We start from the raw sequence: 22,525 nt of genomic DNA on the forward strand, positions 1-22,525 counted from the left end.
ATTAGGGATAGAACAAGAGAGCCATGTTATGGTTTTGGTTTTGAAGAACTACATTAGTCAGGTTGTGATTTGCACAACCCAAATTGGGGATGGTTTAAATCCAGGTTCCATTTTTAGCCAAACCACCCAAGTCCAGAGGGGATAGAAAGCCCAGATAAAAGGGTTTGAGTTTAGTCTCATGTCTATAATGGACAAACTGGAGTGGTTTGGGTTTAAATGTTGCAAAACCTCATCACTCAGGTTTTGGTTCTGCAAAAACAAAAACAACTTGGCGTTGGTTTGGATGTCATTCCATTTTATCTGAATCACTAAATATGGAGGAGGGGGTGGGGTTGGTTATGCCCCAGCTCCAGCTTTAGCAGCAGCTTTAACAGCACTGCTGCAAATTATCCTGTGACTTTGCAGGAGACAAAGGAAACCAGCCAAAAAAAACCCCCAAACAAACAAAAAAACCCACAACAACAACAACAAAAGATATCAAATCAGTTTAGGACTCACTTTTTTGAGATAGTAAGCAATTGTGCAAGGTATCAGGCTAACACAGCTGCTGGCACCTTTAGAGAATGTTGAAAGCTCAGAGCATTTGGTAGGGGTCTGAGCCAGAGGCACTTTGCGAGTGAGGCCCTTGACTGGCAGCGCTGTCACCATGCCCCTGAAGTTTGAGAGCCAAGGATCTGCTCCACTGTGCCAAATTTCACTGCTGTAACCAATCCTGTAGGTCCATTCATAAAGTCAGTCAGCTTGGATAGAAGTAATTAGAGCTATAAAACATTAGAAATTTAGGGATTCAGAGGACATTTGACACTGAGGTGTCATATTCTCTGAGCTGAAAGGTTAACACTGTCCAGTACAAGACATGTGTTGCAAATTGTTAGAAAAAAAATCTGATTCACAGTTATGAAACAACTCGTTTAAACAATGCTATTCATAGAGTAATGCAGTAATTTTTTTATTCTTTCTTCTACTTCCTCTGGCTCTGTATTGATTTTTTGCAAATGTAAGTTCATCTTTAAAACAAGTTGCTAACATTTTCAGAAATTAGTCCTAGTTGTGTCCTCTAGAACCGTTTTCCATCCTTTTTGATTGCTCTATTTTCAATGAATGAAAAAATGAAATATTTATATAAATGTATATAAATATATGCATTGTCAGTTTTATTGAGAATCAGACCCAAGCAATTAAATTTAGGTATTCTTTTTATGTGGATCAGAAAAAATGTCAATATAAGGTTCATTGAAGATACTTCCTTTGCTTAAGTCAGTGTTGGATCAGTTCTGTAATCAACAGTTACATGTCAGTATAGTGCTATCAAGCAAATAAGTGAGAATATGTTAATGAAAGTTAAAACACTTCTGTCATCTTCTTCCTATCATCTGATCACTACATCCCTCTTCTTATACTGCTGCATCCAAACCTTTCTTTCACACTCAATTCCTGAATATTAATTTCCCCAAAATGACTGCTTCTTTTCCAGATTCTGAGACTGGGTGATTATTGCACAGACTGTCTGGCAGAGTTGGGCCAGCAGAGACATCTACTCTCCAGTTTCCTAACCAACCTCCTCAACACATCCATGTTTCCAAAATGCCAGAGTCCTTGAGAACCACTCTGGAAGACAAAGCAGATTGAAGGCACATGTGCTTGTTGTCATAGTATTCCTTCTTGGTCATAGTGACTATATAATTCATTAATCAATCTTATATTAACTTGTCGTATCCATTTTCTGAATTCTTTCAGTGTCTCTTGTTTATGCATTCCTTTTTTCTTTGTTTTATATTTTCTTTCCCCTCTTATTTTTCCCACTTTCTCAGTTAACCTCAGACTACACCCTTTTCCCTCTATGTCTTACCACAACTCCTCTATATCCCTTCTTTCTCCTTATTCCACTATCCTTAATATCAAATGCTCATTTTAACCCCTTCACATGGACTCCTGAGCATTATACTGTTGTACTATAATGACAGAAAATTGCTCTAAGGAGTTGTATGTCCCCTCACACAGAAACCAAGGATTATTTTGTAGCTTCTGTAATTGTTTCACACACTGCATTCATCCTGACAACCCCCAGAAAATTTTGATACCTATGAGGAGGAAGATTCTCCTCTGTAATAGTATTTCCTAAACCAGACCTGATATTTATATGTTCTGGCATAACTGGTTTACACAGCATGGATTAAAACCTGGATTTTTTCCCTACCTCAACCTCATTCCGACTTCCACTAACACTCAGGAAAAAAAACAAAAACAAAAACAAAAACAAAAACAAAAACAAAAACAAAAACAAAAACAAAAACAAAAAACAAAAACAAACAAAAAACCCAACCAACCAAACAAACAAACAAAAAAACCCTAAAACTAAAACTAAAAGGTGGATAAACAGAACTTTTTGCAGATAGCAAAATTAAAAAAAAAAAAAGTGAAGAAAGCTTTGAGATTGAGGGCTCTTAGTTTGGCAAATTTTGTCAAAAAGGGTTGTGGGTGTGGTTTTTTCTGCCTTTCACAAAGGAAATGAAATGCAAACAAGTCTCCTTTATAATGCATTTGAGACTTTTTAAACACTGAGAACTCAAGAATTTCATTACTAACATTCCCATGGCAACTGTAACTTGTCCATATAGCATATGTATATGGCACCATAAAAACTAACACTCCAGACAGTAATAGACCATTTCTGAACAATGCTTTTGTACTGTGGCAGTTATCTCAGAAACTAAAATGCTGATTCCATTATATATGTTGTATCAAAATGTCAGCCAGAAGGTTGAAGCAACATTGGATAGTTTTCTCTTAAGCATTAAGGCGCTCTCTTAAGTTCCTGGGAGAAGTTCCCTTAACATTTGCATCATCCTTGAACACTCTCCACCTTCACCCATGAACCCTGTCCACTTTCACCCACCTTCACACAGTCCTTGGCTATACCCACTACCATAAACCATGCAGTGAGAACAGCTGCAGATCTGTTGCATGCATGGGAGGATGCAAAAGGCTGGCAGCACATCAGCTGGGGTCCATCACTGACCCTGTTTCTCAGGAGCACAAGAACAGTCCATAACACAGATGTCATTATTACACTGGCCCACTCTTTGGTCCTACCTGCAGATTTGAGGTGTTCAATCCTTCAGCAATTTGAAATTCAAAGCTTTTCCCCAGTCTATGAGTTGAACTCCTCACTGTTATGCACAATTTCCATATTTATGGCAGTTAATCACAGTGGAAACAGAGCTTTGATGTCTTTTCACAGGCCTCAAGGTTATGCTTGACCATCAGGCAGGAAGTTTTGTTCAGTGCATTTGCATTTAAAAAAACACTAATAAAACTTCTGTGAGAAGTGTAATGTATTATGAGCAAGTCATTGTGATACTGTCTTCAAATGGAAAGATGAAAATATTGGAGACTCCTGCTTCAGCTGTGGTTTTGGCAGTTGTGGGGCTGTCGCTGGCTTGAAGCACAGTATATGACTGGCACAAAGAACTATTCAGAGGAACAAGGGAAAGGAAACACTGTATATTTCACATACAATTTGACCTTCCATAATCAAATTTGTTAATAATAACCAGTAAATAGTTGAGTGGTAATGAAATGATACAGAACATGTTCTGTGGAAATTTCTAGACAGCACCAAAACTCTCATGCTGAGTTCTGTAAAACGCCACCCTTTCAAGGAGGAAAGAAGCCATTTGAAAAACAGCCTTCCCATCCTCCCGTCTGTCAGATGCAGCAGATGGATTCAGTTATGGCAAAATCAATGGAATGAAGAAAGGAATTAAGAGTAATCAGGTAGCTGAGCACTAATACATCCAAGCAGTAGAGTCCAGGCAGCAAAGGAGGATATATTGCCAGTGACTGGGGGCTGAACAGAGAGATGGAGAGGCAGAAGAAGGAAAGGAATTCTGGGGAAGGAAACAGCAAACCAGAGCTAGAGACAGACTCCCAGTCTTGGAGTTTCCCCAAGCAGCTCTGTTTAATGACACTGCAAGGGCAAAGTATAAAAGTATAGCTGCTCTTACTGGGGAGCAAGGTCAGCTGGCCTTGGCCACAAAGCATGGCTGGGTGGAGTCCCCCAGCAAACTCTGTGTGGTGCTGGGCAGGCAGGAGACCTTGGGTCTGAAGGTACATCTACACACAGAGACCGAACAGGGATGTAGAGATAAGTTTGAGACAGGCAAGTCCACTGAAGCCAAATAAAAATTGTAAGCCATGGAGATGAAAAGATAAATAATAGGCTAGGCCGATTTTTTAATCAGATAAAATAAATTCACGCTCCATGAACTGGCACTCAGTGTTTCTTACATGTGTACAAATATATATGTGTGTGTATGTGTGCATATATATACATGGTACATCATCACCTACATGGTGAGGAATGCCAGAACAAATTAGCATGATGCTTTCAGCTGGCCTTACACTTTATGAATCTCTGAATATATGAATTCATACTTGAAAGCACAGCCCTCTGTACTGCCAAGGCTCCTGCAGCACTCCAGTGGTAAGCCAAGTAGGAGCCACACAGGGAAAGTCACAACCAAGCAAGCAGTGGAACTATTGCAATCACTTTTTATGCTACCATTTAAGAAAAACCTGAAACATTTGCCAGTATTTTTTCTGTATGTGAAAAAAAAGCTGGAAGATCCAGGTCACAGCATGGGGACGAGTATCCAGACCTGCCTGGGAAGGCTCTGCTCTGCAGCTGGTCATTTTGCACTGCTTATCTCACTGCCACCATGCAGTTTTGTCAGCACAGTGCTGCTTCCTGACTAGTGCAATCCATGGCTCTCAGAGGTCTGCTGTCAGTGGGGATTTGTTTATATACACACACGCACGTGTGACACAGAGCTCCCTGGAGCTGCATGCGTTATAACCTCTGCTGTGACCTTTTCCCTTCACTGGCTTTGATCAGACTGCAAGATTTTTGTTGAGGACTTGCTATCTACCCACAGTATTCAGGCAGTGTGATAAAGCAGTGCAATGCTAGCTGAACAAGCAAACAAACAAGCAAGAAAACAAGCCCAAACCGTCTCTAAAATTTGAATTTTGCTGCCACATGATTCTACTTTGGCTTCTGTTTGCAACATTTAATAACCCCACTGGTGGCTGAACTCGAAGATCCTGGCTGCAAATCAAAACCCCTGTCTAACTTTGCTGTGTTCTTCCAGATCATCCCATAACCCCCTTTTCTCTCCTTCATATTTCCCCCCATCAATCACTGTGTTTGAAACCATAATATTTGAAATCATAAACACTGAATTTTTTTGTCTGCCTGCCATGGAAATGCTGCAGCCACAGCATGCTCACCCACTACAGCCAATATCATGCTCAAAAGCCTCCAAAGGTCCACTTAAAAATAAATAGCAGATTAGATCTACCCAGGCACAACTGTCTTTATGCTTTCAAATACATTTGCAGTTAGAAACAGAATTTGAAGAAGTACAGTTATCTTTAGATTTTACATTACACATCTGAAAAAGCAGTGACTGCCTAGCTTTCTACAAATGGTCTTGATTTTATTTCTGAAGTTATCATACACTAAAAGTGAATAATGAAGGAGAAAAAGTGCAAGAAAAAAATCTGACTGATACTTCATTATGTGCTCTGCAGTGGTCATTCCACCAGCCAAGAGGTCTAGCTTTCAGTTAAGGACTCCAACCTGCAAAGGGTTACATCACCAAGAGGGATATTTCCTCTGGGCTAAAATCTTGGCAGAAGAGGTCTTACAGCTCATATTTAAAAACAATAACTCTGAGAAGGACCCACAGCTTGTGGGTTTTTTAAATCTCTGTTATATTCCTAACACTTGCACAATGACTGTATCCTGAAAGGGGTGGATTTTCTGTCTTTCTCAGATCTGATTGATTTAGATTAGAATAGTTATTTGGTTTTCAAGAAAGAGTTATTGTTCCCATGTGCAGCAATTTTTATATGGCCAACAAAGCTGTGTGATGTTTCTAGCATATGGTGTGAGTGCCTTTAACGGTTGGACTTGGTGATCTTAAAGGCCTTTCCAACCTAAACGATTCTATGATTCTATGATTTACTTGACAGCTCACTTTATATTTAATCCAGAAGCTTGGGTTAGAAGTGGGAAAACACAAGCAGTGATTAGAAACTCTTTAGCTCTCACCTGGCTCTTTTGACTCCCTGTGTGGCTTTGGATGCTGGGCTGGAGCAATTTTTTAAAACAGCCTCTGAGCAGGACTGCTGAGCTTCTGGCTAGTGTGAGACCCTGTAGGCCTTCTCTTTATATTGCTGTAAAAATCAAATTTTTTTTTCGCCTGAAGTGTTCACCTAACAACTTAACTAAAAGTTACTGGCCCTAAATGTCTGTGTCAGTTTCCCCATTTCAGAATGCAGCATGCTAATATTAATCTGCTTCATCAACAAGGACTGAGACTCAACTATTGAAAATCTAAACAAAGCTTTGATGTTCACTTTGAATCCGTTCATACTCAGTCTCTATTATTTCAATACAGAATTAAAGTCAGGTTGAATCAGGATGGACATGTGCTAAATAACAGCATAAGGAGGCCTCCCTTTGCTGGCAATCCAGAACGGTCTGATTTCAGCCCAGTTCTAATGGCAATTGATTGAAGTGTTTACTGCAAATCCAACAAGTCCCAGCTGCAAGGCTCCTCACAGGTTGACTGCTGCCACTTATGCCAAGCCGCCTTCATACAGGATTTCTGGACAGCTGGCAGACTGGGAGCTCAATATCCAGTCAAACAAAGTAGTAAGGCAGTGGGGAATTGCTAAAATCTGTGATCTACTACCAAATCTTATAGAGCCAGCAGGGGTTTAATAACCCCTGATTGTATCTGCAAAAGAAAATTCTTCCAGCACAAGCTGTCTCTGAATAAAGCCACATTCTGGCGATTGCTTCGGATGACTTCACTCGCACGAATCACACACATTCACTTTTTTTCAACCATCCTTGCTCTGCTGTGTCTGCATAAAATGGAGGGGTTGGGAAAGGGCTCCCCAGCGTCCTTACAGCAAAGTGAGAAGTGTCCAGAATTAGAGTGACTCAGAAAACAAGTGTCATGACAACAATTTGCAATTCACAGGTGACCAGACACATGGAAACATTTGCTCCTCTCAGGGCTTGCAGGCACTCCCCAAGGACTTCTTCTCTGAGTCTTCACCTGTCAATGCTATGATGAAGAATGTTTTGTTGTGTTTGCAGCATCGTCATCCAAGCAGGCAGGGTGTTGGGGATGTTTGTGGGGCTGAGTTCTCCTTACATGTCATTGTGCTTGACAGGGATTATTGGTGTGCCTGTGAAGAATGCAATTCACCCCCCTCATCTGCATCATCACACAAATTACAAACTTTCCATAAAGAAGATATTAAAGTAAAGTAAAGCAGTAAACCTCTCCATAAGGACAATCAGTCTCATAAAGCAGCTTAAGGGCGAATGCCACACTGATCACCTGATGCCAAGCAGCTCCATAGGCAAGTATTGTCTTTTTACAGGCTGTCTACTGTTGTATTCCTAAAATTGTTAGGATCTCCTTAACTCCAGGGTTAAGGAGACATGGGTGCTTCACAAGCAATTGCCAGTTTCCAAGCACAATTTTTGAACTACCTTTGTTACTAACCCTGGTGATTTTGAGTGGTACTTGGAGATCAAGCACACAGTCAGGTCACTCAGACTTGTCCAGCCAGGAGTTACCAGAGTTTGTGCAGCAGCTGAATGGCAGTAAGTGTCTGGGTGCACACAAGCACAATGTAACTCGACCTAATTTAAACCTCTCATGCTATGAGGTAAATTCAGAGCTGCCACAGACTGAAAGCAGGCACAGAGGGAGGTATGGCAGCTTAGTGGGCACGTGGTAACCTGCTGTGCTGCAGGGGCTGTGTGGTTGATTGGGTTCTTAGGCTCTCAAATCCCATTCCAAAATGGAACATAAGCACGTCAAAAAATTACACAAATCTCACATGTATGTTGGCAGCCTAAACTCAGCTTTTGGAGGCAGTTTTAGAGATGGCTGCTATCAATAATAGTAACACTTGAGGAGAAAAGGGGGAAAAAAAGGCTTTCAGAAGTAAAAAGTAACTCTATCAGAGTTTCTACTTCCCCTCAGCTGAAGGAACTATGGGACCTTGCAATTTACAGTTTTATTCAAATAATCACAGTGAGGAGATAACTTGGTAGTGGAAAACTGAATTACCATGTAGTTAACTTTATTTCAGAGAGGTTTCTAATGAACTTATCATGTAATTTTCATAACAAAGTGTGTAATTATTCCTCTTTTTTATTGAGTAGTACCCTCAGGTCTATTGCTAAACCACATGTTACTATAAACCTGTTGTTTTGTTTGAATTTCATTCTTAGACTTAACAAAAGGACACCCTGGCAGAGCTTGTTTGAAGTGGAAAATTGGCTACATCCCTTGAAGCTCAAAGAAAATATAATTTATTATACAGTCTTCTCAATGCCTTCACAAGCATTGTCCATGTTCTGGAAAATCGTGTCAATAAATCAACACTAATTGTTGTTTGAAGGTCAAGCTAAAGGTTCTGTTTTTCTTGTAGTTGGCTTCTGTAGGTGAAGAGACATTTGGCTTCATGGCTAGACATTCTTGGAATTAATTTTCCACCAGTTCTTATGCTACCGAATGTAAAATATTTCTGCCTTTGAATCTGTCACATCATTCTGAGGAGCTAAATCTAATTGCCACCTCTTTGATATATTTCTTTTAGCATTTCTGTGGCTTTTTAATTTTTGTCTTTATTCTTTCCTTTTCTGCCTTTGGCACTTCTTTTTCCTTTTTTTTTTTTTCTGGCTCCAAAGGCCCTTTTAAATCTAAGTGCCTTGTTAGGAGCCAAGCTAAAAGCAAAAATTGCAAGTGAAGCTTCACCACTGTGTGCTGACTTTGTTATTACTGTAGAAAAGGGTCTCACCTGCTCCACAGGGCTGAGAGGGGCAGTGAGGGTGGCCAGGTGGAGATGAAGCCATGGGAATTTGCTTCACAGGTGTAACAGACTGCATGGAAAGAGATGTAACAGAAGACTGGAGACTGGAGAAGGATATAAAGGAGAGAGCAACTCTACAGAGCCGGCTGGCTGAGGGTTTCCAGGCTCTAGCTGTGAGCACTGTGAGTGCTGTGGGAAGGGCAAGAGGCCATAATAAGAGTCCAGCAGACCAGGTGATCTGGAGTCTGGATGCCTGAAAACAAGCTAAAGGTAATTACAAGGATGCAACTCTTCCATGATCTCATACACAGAGCTGCTGGAGGGAAAAGCTGTGTGTAGGACATTAGCACAGTTTCTCTTCCATCACATGGATTCAGTCAACATATACCGCTTGGCACCAGTTGTGGGAGAATGGCTGCACCCCTGTGCATGAAGCTCTGGCTGTGCAGCCCATTTCTTTGCTCCCTGTGATGTGTCAAGGTGTCATCACTCCCAGCACAGTAGGAATGGCAGCATCCTTTCTGCTACAGCCACTGTGGCTCATCTCACCTACCACTCATGGGCTCCATCTTGGCCCCTGTGCTCTTCAATGTCTTCATTAATGACTTGGATGCAGGACTGGAATGGATGCTAATTAAGTTTGCTAACAACACTAAATTGGGAGGAGCTGTTGAGTCCCTCGAAGGCAGAGAGGCCCTGCAGGGAGACAAATTGAAGTTTAACAAAGACAAGTGCTGGATCCTGCACCTGGCATGGGAAAACCCTGAATGTACATACAGACTGGGCAATGAGATGCTGGAGAGCAGCCCTGCAGAAAGGGACCTGGGGGTCCTTGTCGATAGAAAGTTGAACATGAGTCAGCAGTGCCTGGGCAGGCAAGAGGGACAACTGTGTCCTGGGGAGCATCAGGCACAGCATGACCAGCCAGGCAAGGGAGGGGATTGTCCTGCTCTGCTCTGCACTGGGGCAGCCTCACTCTGTGTGCTGTGGGCAGTTTTGGGCACCACGATATAAAAAAGACATTAAACTATTAGAGTGTCCAACGAAGATGAAGAGTTTTGAGAGGAATCTATATGAGGAGCAGCTGAGGACACTTGATGTGTCCAGCCTGGAGAAGAGGAGACTGGGGGAGACCTCTTTGCAGTTACAACTTCATTGTGAGGGGAAGAGGAGGGGCAGGTGCTGATCTGTTCTCTGTGGTGACCAGAGACAGGACCCCAGGGAATGGCCTGAAGTTGTGTCAGGGGAGGTTTAGATGCAATATCAGGAAATGCTTATATCCAGGGGGTGTTTGGGCACTGGAACAGGCTCCCCAGGGAAGTGGTCACAGCACCAAGCTTGAGAGAGCTCAAGAGGTGTTTGGACAATGCTCTCAGGCACATGATGTGACTCTTGGGGATGGTGCTTTTCAGAGCTGGGAGCTGGACTTCAGGGATCCTTGTGGGTCCCTTCCAACTCAGGATGTTCTAAGATTCCATGAAAATAACAAGGACCACACAACAGAGTGGGAGCAGACTATTTCAGAACAGAACTAAATTTTGGACAGAAGAGTTTGCATATGTTAGATGGAAAAGAAAATCTGGGTTCAATCTTCTAAGGAAGGAAATGAAGTCTTTGCACAAGACAAAAAAACCTAAAACGAGACAAAGAAAGATCAAGACTATAAGAAATGAGTGAGGGCACTTTGGGGTGGCTGTCTATAAATCTCTCTCATCTCCTGCTCTGCTACAATCAGACCCCATTTCAGATATTTCCCTCTTTCCCTGTGGTACCTCTTCCCACAGGCAGCTCCTGGCATCAGGGTTTTGCCCCTGCCCACGTCTTTGAGGAGTAGGCATGGCCTTTAACAGCTGCTGAGGTGAGGGGGTGGGATGGAAGACCTGCACGAGAAAAGTGAAGAAACTGTTTTGCTCTGTTTGGATGGGAGAGATTTGTACCCTACTGAGATCTAGAAAAACAAGTGGAAATTGTAGACATAAGTTTTGAATAAATAAAATAAATATTAAAAAAATCCCACCAGTTCTGCAGTTCTGAGGAGAAAATAATATTTGATTAAAAGACAAAACATGTATGGGGTAACTTTTTCATTTCCTGCTCATGATGAAGGTATTACTGACATTATTTAGGCTGTGTTGAAGACATATAACAAGAGTCTAAGCAGATATAAATGTTCTTTTGGAATGTTATTTATAGTTCCTTGGTACCCAATGCCAAACGTTAATAAGGTTTATGAGAAACCAGTGGAGACTGTAAATTGTTAGACTTCTAATTTAAATCATGTTGCTGACTCCATTTGTTTCCTACGCATTGATCTGGCATTCAGATAAATCTGATAAAATTCTCCAAGTTGGAGAGAGATTTGTTTTCTGTCAGTGGGAATCTAACTATTAGAAAGACAAGTTGTGAGGTTATTGGGAACAAAGCCACAGGCAGTAATATACCACACTTGAATGCTTCTTTATTATTTATTTAAATGTTACAGTATTTGATAAATTGCTTATGCACCCATTTAACTGACTCTTCTGGAAAGTGTTTATTTTCAGTCACCTCAATGTCAGCAGTGAAATGAGCTGGGACTGAAATTTCATTAAGAAAGTCATATTTCATTATTATGGCCCCAGCAATCATCACCCTGTGTACATTAAGTCCAAAACCTATAGAATTTAATAATAATAATACAGCTATGGCAAAAAATGGGCGTGAGCCAGACAGGATATTCACTGTTAATGCACGGGCCATGCCAGCAGCTTGGGCTCTTGTGGGACAAATAGCTCCAAGAGCTATGTGGGTCTTAAGCTTTGAATTTCCTTTGATTTGCCCATTTCAATTTGCAGCCTTAATTTCCTTTAATGCAAAGAAAAGCTCACGGTACCTGCTCTGTGTCAAAATGAGCCCTGCTGCTGTAGAACCTGAAGGAGAAGGCCAAAAAAGGAAGACTAAATTACAAGGACCCTCCCTGGGACATCTCCAAACACTTCTCTCAGGACAGAAGGTGGACTCCCTCCTGTGAGGAGTGAGGTGACAAAAGGACGTCAGCCCCTGTCCTCTGGACAGCCACAGGGTGTGGATCAGGGGCTGGTGTTGCCCTGCTTTTGAAATGCCCACCATCTTATTTCCATTTTTACAGCAGCTAAGTTCAGCCTTTTTCCTTACTCCTCTGTAATGTGTGTCTACAGTCCAGCTTGCCCCAGGTCAGTGAAACTGGATTAAACATTTCTTCTCCCAGACCAGAAGACAATGTTGTAAGGGATTGGTTTGTTGTAAGGGTAAGACATTCCTATGGAGGCACAAGATTCAGAGCCCATGAAGCCAACAGAGAGAAGAACATGTGGGCACAAAGGCAGGCAGGGCTGTCCAAAGCAGGTGAGGTTCCATGGAACAAAGCTTAAAGCAGTGTAAACCCCTGTTCAGAGGGATGTTTTGCACAGGTGTAGTCCTGCACCTGGATTGTAATTTCTATTCCATACCCTGTCACCTAAGCAGCATGGTGAACCCCAAATGTCAGACACTAGCTCGGAAGTAAGCTGCAATATTTGCATCTAACTGAGTTATGAAGGTTACTGTGGTTTAGAAGTCTTATTTTGAGGAACCAGTATTTGGAAATAACAGCCTGTTAAGAACGAGGACATGGAACACTTTTGTGGCTCCTTATGCCTCATAGAGATTAATGATATGTGGGATTTTATTCATCTCTTCTGTCAGTCATAAAAGTCCTCAAGGGACATGGGCATACCAAAATGAGCACAATTCAGATATAGTAAATAGAATTACTTACAGAAGGTGGGATTATACTGGGGGTTTTGTTTGTGCCTTTGAATATACCAGGTTGAATCAAATGAAAATAAAAATATCACAGGAAAATGGGATTAAAGGGAACTTTGAAAGACATGCAGCTCTTACACAACTTATCCACACCTTCCCTCCCAACACTGTGATTCAGACTCTGCAAAAGCTGATGTGTGTCATAGGCTTCAGTGGTTTTAACTCAGCTCCTCAGTGTTTTACAGTCCCTTTGGAGCAAGAGAAATTTAACTTGCCCCCTCCCATACACCAAATAAAGTTTCCAAAATGGCACCTCTGCCTTGCTGACTACACTCTTTTCTTTTTTAATTGTACACGTGAATCCCTGAGAAACCTCACTCCAAGTTCAGGATAAACTCATGTTTCCTCTGCTTGCCAGAATAAAATGAAAAGTAAAGCCCCATCAATTTTATTGCTCATAATTGTGGATAAAATGCAATATATTTGGCTCATATAAATTTGCTAGCAAATTATATTCAATAAAACCCTGGTGAGCAATTTAAAAGCATAAATCCCCCCATGCTGAAAAAAAGCTCATAAATTAAACAAGAAAAAGGAGTGATTTCATCAAAGAGCCAAGATCTGCCCATGGAATGTTTCAATAGTACTGGATTTATAGTTTTCTGGGAGACGATTTATGATCCCTAATTTTCTGCAATAAAAAGCTCAGTGGGGATTCTCTGAATGAAAAAATCTTTTAACAAAGAAATAAATTAAAAAAAAAACTGAGAGTGAATGCAGACAATGCCATTCTTGGAGATCTGCCCCCTTCTTGTTCCTGCTCCAAAATTATTCATGGAAGACCCTAGCAAAGATTGCATAGTGAGAAGGGAAGGAAGACCATTTGACTTTAAAATAAATGCATTGCACAGTTAGAGAGGGTATTTTTAGTAACAAATTCATCTATGATGCTTCATAGCCATGGTCTTTAATTCAGAATAAAATGATCACACTGGTTTAAAGGGAAGGTTAAACATGTCCAAAACACACAGGGATGATTTTGTTATACGAATAATCTGGAGGGAGAGTTTGTGTGTGAATCCTGTGCACAGACATGACATGCAGTCACAGCTAGATGCACAGAGAGATTCACTAACTTCCCATAGTTTTAGGACTCTGATTCACAGCCCTTGTCAAATCTAGTGGCAGTGGCTGGAGAGGTTACTGTTCCCATGAGCCATCAGTCATTGGGCAGCAGGGACCAGGGATCAGAGCTCTGCTCTGTTGCAGGTCACAGATCAGGGCACTAAGGTGAAGTGAGAACAGGATTTAACTTAATATGCCAGGCTGTGAATTATGACAGCTGAGGAGGGAACCTAATGTCTCTTTGATGGCAAAAGGGATGGCATAGTAAAAAAAAAAAAAAAAAAAATTTCATTCACCTTTTAAAATTTCCCATGTAAATCACCAAGGCTGTGACCAAGAATTCCTGCTACTGGGTGGTAGAGAGAGAAGATAATGGGATGGACGGATGCTTGCCCTAGACTATGATCGTTTCTCAAGATGTTATTGTTCCCATTTTATTTATAAGAGGGTGAAGCACATGAAAATGTGAAGACCTGTGTGACTGACCAGACAAGCAGACTGACAATTCTGAGATCTGAGCACATTATCCTACATGTCAGGCTGAGCACTGTCCTCCCTCTCCACCATACATTATCCATACACAGACCATGATTGTCTTACAAAGGGATAGGGATAGCCACCAGGATAAGTGTGAGCACTGAAAGCACCTACTGCTGAGTACCTACATCACTCAAAATATTTTGCTGTTCTTCCAGAGTTCCAGATTTTGAGAAATAGAAGGGTGAAGGTGCTTTTCAAGTAGATTTTAAATTTCTGTTTTTCAATTTTCCCTGTTTATTTCTCCCATGTGAGGGGTCTAATCTAGGAGCTCCAGGCTTTCAAATTCCATGGCAAAAACAGAGACATGGGCAGTTAGGGGCTGATTCAATGCTCACACAAATCTGCAGATGAAAGGACTATTGCCTTTGATAAGTTAATACTTATCAAAGCATTTGCCTAAACCCATGTAATACAGATGAAAAGAAAATGCTCAAAACCATTTTGTTTTGATAGCAAACAGTGGACAGAAAAGGCCAGAGAAGATATTTGACTGATCAGTCTTTTTCTCATTGAGTTTTATTATGCAATATAAAAAGAATTTTTGAAAATAATCTTAGTTCAACTACCTCTTTTTTTATATAACCCAGCAGATTCGATTGACTGTAGCAAGGAGGAAGATTTTTCAATAAATTATTTTAAACTCACATTGCAGCTCTGGAGATCTACCAGCTAAGAGTGCTGAGGCAGAACCGCTGGCTGAAGGGAAGGAGGTGTGTCTTTGGAAAGGTAATTCAGAAGTAATATGCAAGATTTGCTATCTGTCATCTATCCTTGCTCCAAAACACTGTACAAGCACCGGGCATTTTGCCCATGTCTGTCTGGCAGGACCCAGGAGTACTTCCCAGCTCCTCTGCCTAGGTATTCATGCCAGCTACATCCGCTTCTGTGCTGAGAGCAGACCCAGATACAGAATAGTTCCCTCAATCCCATGACTTATTGCCCTGGAGGTGACTGCAAAGTGCCTCTGCTGCTCCCTTGATTGTAAGAGTGTGTGCCCAGAGCTAACTCACCGTGTACTCTCACAGCGTTCGTGGCTAAAGCAGACCAGGAGAAGGCATTCATCAACATCTCAATCCGTGTTCCCTTAGCAAAGAAATACAGGCTGCAGCTTGATTATTCACTGCTCTTACAGAGTTGGGGTTTTGTTTGGTTCTTTTTTTCTTTCAGACAATCTGGACTGTATTTCTAATTGATCAAGAATGCAAAATAAGGCCCCTTTTACTTAAGGTAGAAGTGTTCTGATTATCCACAGATTTTCCAGTAAATACATCTCCATTATTTTCGTCCACTATTGATCCCAGAATGTATACATGTAGCCATATATTGACATGTCTACTTGGCATCCCAGTGTGCCAAAAAATTACCATTTTCTTATGTAGACAGTGGTATCTGGCTTCCCTACCAAATAACAATAACAATCATTTGACATAAGTAGAAACATCCCTACAAAACAATTTCCCACAAAATAAAGGCATCTAAAACTAGAGTTTTGTGACCCATTCAGCCACATTTAGATCCATTTAGTCAGCTGACTAAATTTCAGAGACAAAACTGGTATTTTTTTATATGTCTTGGAGACAATTCTAGCATTTCAGTAAATGAGACATCACTGAGTGTGTGCCCTGAAGTACATCAACCAGCTGCCCTGGGCAGGAGCTGTTTCTCCTTAGGAACAGATATTCCTGAAAGGGCCTTTTAAACACACCTTCTGTGGATTTGTCCAGGGCTTTGACACAACTGGGAAAAAAAACTCCAACACCTCTTAGATATTTATCTTGATCCATAGAATAGATTCAAAGCAACCCTCCAGACTTTTACTTGATCCCACATGGAAAATCAGGTCAATCGACATGACAATTATTCGTGCCATTGTGCAGCCTTACTGCATCAGTACAGTCTCCCAATGATCTGTAAAAATAAAACCAGGATTTTTGAACAATCCATCCATTATTAGTGCCAAAAATAGCAAAATTGGATCCCCAGAAGTGGTTACATTCAGAGAAACAAAGGAACCCTGTATGAAAGCTTTCCCTTTTTCTTGTTCATCACTGTCAAACTGGACATCTCGCAGCTACTGAAAAGAGAACCAGGCAAATAAGAAGCTGATTTTGCAAACTGTAGTGTATAAGAGGACATCCAAAAGGAGACAAAACAACTAAAAGTGAACTGTACAGCAGGCATAAAAGAAGCAATTTGAATTGGAGGACATTCCACATATGTAGACTGGAAACAGCCAGAGATGTTCTGCATGGGGAGGGATACAGCTTGAACAAACAGACTCTCAGGCAGCACATGTAAAACACGGGGTATTATTTTTGCTTAATGTGTTATAGTGAGGTAGGAGTCATAAACATCCCAGAAACAAAGCTGGAAGGGATCTCAAGAAGCAATTTATTCCATGGGCTGATAAAAGGCAGGCTAAATACAGCTGAGAGTATATGCTGAATCTGTTTTTAAAAATCTCTGATAAAGGTCAAGCCATGGATATATTAAGGGGTGACAAAGTAAGGAAATTAATTCAAAACACACTACCAGCCCTGCAAATGTCTGGGTTCCCCAAGCTCACCTGTGTTATTGAAGGAATAAACTGTATCTCTATTATCAGTTACTGGTTGTTGGGATCAGATGCCCAGTGCTAGGGCTGGTGCCTTTATTTAGTCCAGAATAGCCAGAAGAGGATAAGGAAAAAGTGGGAAGTGACCCCTTTGAAAAAGAAATCTACTGCTATTGACACAAGAGCAAGAAAAATATCTCAGTACTTCAATGGGTTGGCAGCTGGATCCTGATGGTTTTTCAGTGCATCCAGGAACTTCCCAAAATCACAGGCCATGGCACTGATCATACACAAATCAGGAATTACGATACTGAAGTCAGCCTCAGCAAAGTCACATCATTCAGGTTTAATGCAAAAGTTGGGGTTTTTTTGTTATTGTTTCCGAAAGCCCAAGGCATAGAAGGCTCTTCCCAAATTTCATGAAGGTATGACCCAAGACCCAAATGCAATACAATCAATATTCAGCAGCACCCAATCACTTAGGCTTATGAGAGAATATTATTAAAAGGAAAGGAAAGGGAAAGAAAGTTCAGCAGTAAAAACAGGTGCTTGCCAAATAAGCCATAACTGAGCCAGGGACCTTTGGCCTAACTTACTCCTTTCTCCACCTAATTTCAGACATAAGAAGGCAGAAAATGCCTGAAAAGAAAAGCAGAGCAGAAGAGGACTATGTGCTTTACTAAGGGTCAGTTCTAGGATACCCCTGGGAATGAATCAGTAGAACACAAGAGAAAAAGTACCTGGAAGTAGTGCACTAACCTTCCTAAGTGTTGGCTGAAGCAGTCATATAGCCCATGGTGATCTGGGCTACAGTGAGATAAATCAGTGCTGATATTCATGCCAAACCACAGATACCACACTCAATTTGTTAGGGAATAACCCCGGGTCTTTCCAGCAAAATATTCACTCCTTCCATATCCTGTCAGTGAGCAATATGGAAAAATTTCCCTCTAATGGGTGAATGCTGTGTCCTAAAGCAAGCCTGGGAAACCATAGCTTGTACTTCGTGCATGAAAGTACTGGACAATTAGAAACTCAGTTGAACCATGCAGATTGTCTGCTGATGAGGGTAGAGGCTTATTAAAAAAGTGTGGAGGAATTTATTCTTTGAAGTTTACAGCTGTTGCCATTTCAACCACAAGATCAAGTTTACATCCATGACAGACAAAAAAGAGCACAGAAAAAAAGAAAACCAGCTGGACAATTGCATGATGATTTTACACCTTTCTGAGGGATGATTTTTTCCCTTCTATTTCAGTGGCTTTATCCAGACCAAAGCTTTTTGGTACCCTAGGAAGATGAAGTCTCTTGTTGCTCCCCAGGATGGAGTAGCTGGGACAGAAGGAGAGTTTTGGTGCAGTTCCTGTCCCCTCTGGGTGGGAGGCCAGGTTGTTTTCAGCCTGAGTGGGATTGAATAATGCCTTCCTCTCTCCACATTCCCCATAAAACTACCTCCACAAAAATTGGACCTCCCTCCCTGAAGGGAGCAGGGATGGGACTCAACTAGAGATGGAGAACATTAGTCTCCATGTGCATTTTCTTTTTCATTTACTTGTTAAGATCAAGCAAAGAGTCTGGAGATGTGGTTTTCTTCTTACCTGGATAAAAAGATTATGCTCTTTAGACACTGAATGACACTCTGATGTCATCTGTCTAATACAGTCCATTGGACAAATGAAGACAATCTTCCACTTCCTTTGTGTTATATCCTCGATTAAACTGAGCTGCTGCCTGTTTGTACTTGATCTCAGAGCTGGGTGATCTCTTCACTATTGTTCCAAAATCAGTGAAAAAAGATAAAACGAGCCAAGACCAAACCTCAGCATCGCCACATGGCCCCAGTTCAAATCTTCATAATAGAACATTTTAGGAAACATCCCTGAAGCTGTAGCTTGCTTAGTCTGAGCAGAAGAGCACAGGTGTCTATGTTCATGAATGTGAATGTCCTGGGCTCATCTGTGTATGTGAGGGACAAGGAGCAGCCTGTTGCACATTTAGCTGGGTAGTGCATGGCGTGATAGACACAGAGCTATCCCAAAATAATTTTAACAGTGTGCATTGGCCTGATAACTGTTTATTGCACAAATATTTGGGTTATGCCTAATAGCAGACTGTAAGGAAAACAATCAGAAAGGAAGAAAAATGGCTTGAGTTCAGCCAGCCCTGCAGTTAACACAGGACAATAGGAAAGTCATGGGCTCCCAGGAGTCTGGTTCAGCTTCCTGCAGGGCCTACTGAACTGGTTGGGAAAGACAGAGCCAAAAGTCTGACAAGCGAGAAGTACAAATGAACTCTGGCTGCATCAGCAGGACTCTCTTTTCAGAGCCAGGGAGATCTTGGGGAGCTGTTCAGGGGCACCAGACCGAGACTCAGGCACTCGCTGTAGTGTCTGCAGAAGCAGAGACCTGCCTCAGTTGCCAAAGGGGCAGAGCTGTGGATAATTTGGAGGATGGGAAGAATTGCTTATTTTGTAAATGCTTTTTGGAAAAGGAAACAGTACTATCATTTTGAGAAAGTGGTTCTGACATTTTGTGGGCATCATTTGTCACACTATACTTGAGGGAAAGTCCACAGGCATCCAAACATGGCTTTTGGTGAAACCTTTCCTCCCTGTACTGCAGTCCCTGGCAACTCAAGGAAAATTGAGACCCAGACTCATAAAATGTGCCCCAGCTGGACAAGGCTCAATGTCCAAGGTGAAGCCAAGACCCAGTTTCTAATAACAAACTCTGCTAGAACTGTGGATGTGAGCCCCACAGTCCCGCTGGCCTTGGATCCCCCTGGTCAGACGCTGGCAGTTGTCTCCTCCCTATGATTCATGCCAACAGGATCATCAGACAGTGTCTGATGTCTGAGCCATTCTGCCTTCTCTTGTGGGCTTTGTGGCCCATCAGACACCAGAGGGGCAGAAGTGCTGCCAATCCTGCAGCCTGAGGGCTTGAGCAGATGTGATGGGACAAACTCGTACCACCCGGAGACAGCACTGTGCTGAAAATAGTGATGCTCTTTGCCAGGGCCTAAGTATCCTCTGCTCTACTGCAGAGATAGGCTTTTTTAGGTCACCTGAAATCATGCTTAACCTATCAGCATATTAGTGATTATGCATTACATTGCAAGGGAGAGTGTGACAGGTCTGCTCAGCTCCTGTCATCCAGTTGCAGGGCAGTAACAAGAAGTACTAATGCATGTCCTGTTCATGATCATCTGAGCCATATCTGCACAGCACTGCTTTTCTGTGATGCATTTCAAGACTAGCAGTTCTTCTCTTCCAAAACCAAACTGCTTATTTAGATGAAATTTCGTCAAGGCTCCTGTGGGCATTGTAGATGTGCACCAGCAAGAAGGGACACAGCCCTTGCTGGACAACAGCAGACTCACTGGCTTATGTATATGAGGACAAGTGACTGCTAGGTCATATTTAATTTACTCTTACCACATAGACCATAATTCTGTCTAACCAGAAGAAAACATTGCATGATAGGGAAAACAGGCAGACCACGAACTAAGTATACACCACAAAATCCAGTACAGCATGTTAAGTAAGGAGATGTCACAGGAAGGAAAATGCAATGTACTGTAGATGCTAAAAACCTCAACTAACATCTGCTCTTCTTTATTTCTGTCTAAAATTCTCCTTTAATACCTGACATCATGATCTCATTTTTATCCTATCTGGTATAAAATGATGATAGTTTATATCTACAATTCTCTAAAAGACATTTTTCTCCTGTTCAAAAAAAAAAGGTATCTTCTTGTTACAGATGAATTAATTTTTATCTGAGACGTGATTTCTGACTAACTCACCACCAATACCAGTGGTTTACTTTAGAGAAGATCATATATGATCATTTAAAAGAATGACAGTTAGCTGAAGAAAGAATCAGCAGCAGAAACAAAAGGTTTGTCAACCTTAGATAAACTGAGAAGCACCTTGTCCCTTAGCAGGGACCTAGTCTCAAAAATCACTACAATCACTTCTTAACACAGGAAGAACTGGCCCATAAGAGCATCAATCTTTCTTCTTCTGTCCACAACCACTCATGGAAACTACAGCTTAAAATCTCAGCAGGGAGCTGGATTTCGAGTACCTCACGCTTTGGAAGCACAGCTTGGAAATATTACAGAGGCCCAATTTTAAGGAGTTCTCTCAAAAATCATCTTTGTTTTGGACATCGAAAGCTGTTTAGCACCACCAGTGAGATGCTAAGATCTTGGGCAGAAAGTACAACTTCCCATAAGCAGCGTGCACCTCCTCACAATAGGAACCCAGTCTGCTGTTTGTAGTGCTTGGCGTTCTAACCTCAAGTAAATACACCACGTAATCTGCAGGATATGTCTCTGAGCATGCTTACATGGTAATAATGATGTTAAAGTAGAGCGGCCGTGTGATTTATTATGCTTTGTGAAATAAAGCAAAGCCAATCTCTTCCCACCACGGGAAGTACCAGCACAGTAGAAAATGGAAACAAGAAAAAATTAAATACCACCCAGGCCTGGTTTAAACATGCAAACTTTCTAATAAAATATCAGACCCAGATGCTGCTAAAGATGAGTGATAATTAAAGAAGATAAATTAAAGAAATGTTTTTCCAGGGAATGACTCTACTGCACACAAATTGTTTCAGCATGGGAGAAAAATATAATAAAATTACTGCTGCTGCCTGTTTTCAAAAGTTTCCATTAATAAGTCAAGGCAGGTTCCCTGCTAAATTCCCTTATATCCAGGCTCCCTCTTTGCCTCTGTTGGTTTAATCTCAGTGTGGTTTAGCAGAGTGAGCAGAGGACTGAGCGCCAGGAACTCAGTTCCAACACTGACTCACTGTGTGGGCTCCCTTATGTCATGCTCAGGGCAGGTCAGCCCTGGAAAGCACATCTCTAAAAATGGTCCTGAGGGGTCCAGAGCCTCATGATCTCCCCACTCTTGTGTCAAATGTGCACAGCTCACCAGAGGTTTTCCCCTGACTGTCAGCCCAGCAAACTGATCTCAGGCTAAGCTGGTGTAATGTGATTTTTTTTGGTCTGGTGTCTCATCGCAAGAAATAAGTACCCTGGGAGCCAAGTTATGCAGACACCTGTGCAAACTCACGGCAGGAAACACGGCTGGAGCATTGCAGATGAAGGGCGGATTCAGCAGACCCAGTAAGACCACCCTGGAGCTTTATGTGCCTGTGTATAAACTCATCTTAGTCCAGGTTGTTGTTAAGCTTCATCTTAGCTAAACACAAGATGGTCTTTAAGCCCTTCAAAGATGTTTAATTTCTTTAGTTTTCTCACATGCAGAAAAGTGTCCATCTAATTGCCAAAGGCAATTTTGCAGCAAATAAAATAGTGTGCTGCACCAGGAGAGGAAAAGAATAAAATAAACCGATGTAAATACATGGCCTAGTTTCCTTTTAACCGCATGCTCCCCAGGCTCATAACCTCTGCAAAAGCCTAGGAGGAATAATGTGGTTTGCAGTGTGCCTGTTAAGGTCAACAAATGTGGCGTGTTTCAGGCTGAACAAGGCTCAGACACAAGATCAGGTTCCGCTGCCTTAATGAGTGGCTCCGCTTCGCACACGGCGAGCGCCAGGGGAGACAGCGCGGCCTCAGCCCACCTCAGCCAGGCCTGTGTCCCTGTTCCCGAGCCAGAGG

At 41.7% G+C, this 22,525-nt stretch overlaps 1 protein-coding gene across 3 annotated transcripts in view; it reads right to left on the bottom strand.

Moving 5' to 3' along the window:
* Positions 1-22,525, bottom strand: part of TRMT11 (tRNA methyltransferase 11) — a 131,680-nt gene that overhangs the window by 56,777 nt on the left and 52,378 nt on the right. Inside the window, exon 13 of one of the 3 annotated variants that reach the window (XM_085056028.1) lies at positions 14,773-16,245. The exons of the other annotated variants lie outside the window; for them this stretch is intronic. Within the exon in view, the coding sequence (XP_084912154.1) occupies positions 16,225-16,245 (21 nt within the window). The 3' untranslated portion in view covers positions 14,773-16,224. Of the gene's footprint in view, positions 1-14,772; positions 16,246-22,525 lie in introns of those variants that run through there. 3 annotated transcript variants of the gene reach the window in all.

The sequence above is a fragment of the Lichenostomus cassidix genome, chromosome 3 (assembly GCF_008360975.1).
Source record: "Lichenostomus cassidix isolate B80296 chromosome 3, HeHo_3.0, whole genome shotgun sequence".
Lineage (NCBI taxonomy): Eukaryota > Metazoa > Chordata > Aves > Passeriformes > Meliphagidae > Lichenostomus > Lichenostomus cassidix.